The sequence below is a fragment of the Octopus bimaculoides genome, chromosome 3 (assembly GCF_001194135.2).
Source record: "Octopus bimaculoides isolate UCB-OBI-ISO-001 chromosome 3, ASM119413v2, whole genome shotgun sequence".
NCBI lineage: Eukaryota > Metazoa > Mollusca > Cephalopoda > Octopoda > Octopodidae > Octopus > Octopus bimaculoides.
The window spans coordinates 87,187,144-87,189,073 of NC_068983.1; the positions used below are offsets into that span (position 1 = coordinate 87,187,144).

A 1,930-nucleotide genomic window follows, 5' to 3' on the forward strand; every position below is an offset into this window, starting at 1 on the left:
ATATATATATATATATATATATATATATATATATATATATATATATAGAGAGAGAGAGAGAGAGAGATGACTTACATTATATTCCACATTGCCCTTGATAAATCATTATCTTCCAAACTAAGAGCAGCAAATACATTTCCATTTTTATCCTAAATGATAGAATAAAACAGGAAAATTTTCACTCAGAATTTTACTGATGTAACGATCTAAAAATATTAAGTAAAATCCATCTTTAAATATTTATCTTCAATTTTCATTTTCAGGTTAATAAATGTGTCACCCTTAGCTCAATGTTTGACATTTATTGATTTGGATAGCATTAAGGAAAGGGAACTTCCAGCTGTAAGAATTATGTGCTTCAAGCATTCATATTTTATGCTGTGATGGTAAAATTAATGAAATCAAAAAAACAAACTAAAAAAAAAGTTTCCAATGAATTCAATTTGTGACCTGGTTTTGATAAATAGTCATAGCTATTTCACTTAAATCATGTCACAAAACACCCCACAGGAAAACACAAATATCACAATTGTTAGTCATCCTAAAAGGCATTGTGATAGAAATTTTGAGAAATATGCTTAGAAAACTTTGCACCTACACTAAATGAATTTACAGATATTTCTTTTCTTGCAATAATATATAAGAATTTTGATGACATTAAAAATTAATGCAACAGTAAATGTTTTCTGAATTAGAAACCAGCTGAAATTTGTCAAATGAATATAGTTAGTAACAACTCTTAATGTTCTGAAACAAACCATAAAGCAATTGCAATACATTATAAAATCATTCACGTTGTCACCTGCATATGGAAAACACATATATAAGATGTACCTTTGGATGTTATAGTCTACTGAAATGAATTGATAAGCCCACATATAACATCCAAAGATACATTTTTTTTTACCTCTGATGAAATTATACTCATGTCATATAAATGTAAATTTAATGTACAAATTTGTAATTAAATTACTGAGTTTTAATTGAAACAGCTGTAAGAAGCAAAGATGACCTATTTGTTGTTAATAATAAACAATTATTAACTTTCTAATCTCCATTTTCTTTTCTTCTTTTAAATGGATATAAACTATATGCTTTATATAGAGACTTATTACTCGAAGCCTTTGACGAAATAGAGGGGGATGTAGCTTCACACAATGTAGAGGACAACTGAACGTTTCTACGGGACAACCTGCTGAGGGCCACCGACCAGATCTGTGGCTGGTGCAAGGTCCCCTCTCGACCGAAAATAACGTGGTGGTGGAACAATGTTGTTGACAGGCCCATTAGAAAAAAGAAACAGGCTTGGAAAGACTGGAAAAACGGTGGTAGCAGGGAACTGTATCAGACTGCCAGAAGGGAAGCTAGGCGACAGGTTTATTTAGCCAGAGGGGAAGCAGAGAAGAAAAAGTTTGCCAATGTTCAGCGCTGTGAGGACCAAAGACTCGAGGTATTTCGTGTGGCAAGACAGTGTGTGAGAGAGAACCATGATGTCATGGGAGAGAAATGTGTCCGCATGGATGATGGTACGCTTGCACTAAACGAGGCTGTGAAGAAAGAGGTTTGGAGACGCCACTACGAAAGATTGCTCAATAAAGCGAATGAATGGGAGAAAGAGAGTCTGCCGAATGTCGACCAAACAGAGGGACCAGCTATCCGAGTTGACAGTACCATGGTAGATAAAGCAATTAAGAGTATGAAGACAGGGAAGGCCCCCGGCCCATCAGGAATGACTGCAGAGATGCTCAAAATATCTGGCAGTGTCAGCTATAGCCTAGTCACCCGTATTGTTAACCAGGTGATACACGAAGGAGTCATACCCAATGACTGGTGTAGCAGCACCATAGTCAACTGCTACAAAGGTAAAGGTGATGCTTTAGATACAAATAATTACAGAGGTATCAAGCTTTTAGATCAGGTAATGAAAGTC

General features: G+C 35.1%; 1 protein-coding gene across 1 annotated transcript in view; it reads right to left on the reverse strand.

Annotated features, from left to right (window-relative positions):
- LOC106869142 (uncharacterized) overlaps positions 1 to 1,930 on the reverse strand; it is a 103,119-nt gene that overhangs the window by 15,605 nt on the left and 85,584 nt on the right. The window contains exon 5 of the mRNA XM_052966268.1: positions 76 to 149. Within this exon, the coding sequence (XP_052822228.1) occupies positions 76 to 149 (74 nt within the window). The remainder of the gene's footprint in view (positions 1 to 75; positions 150 to 1,930) is intronic.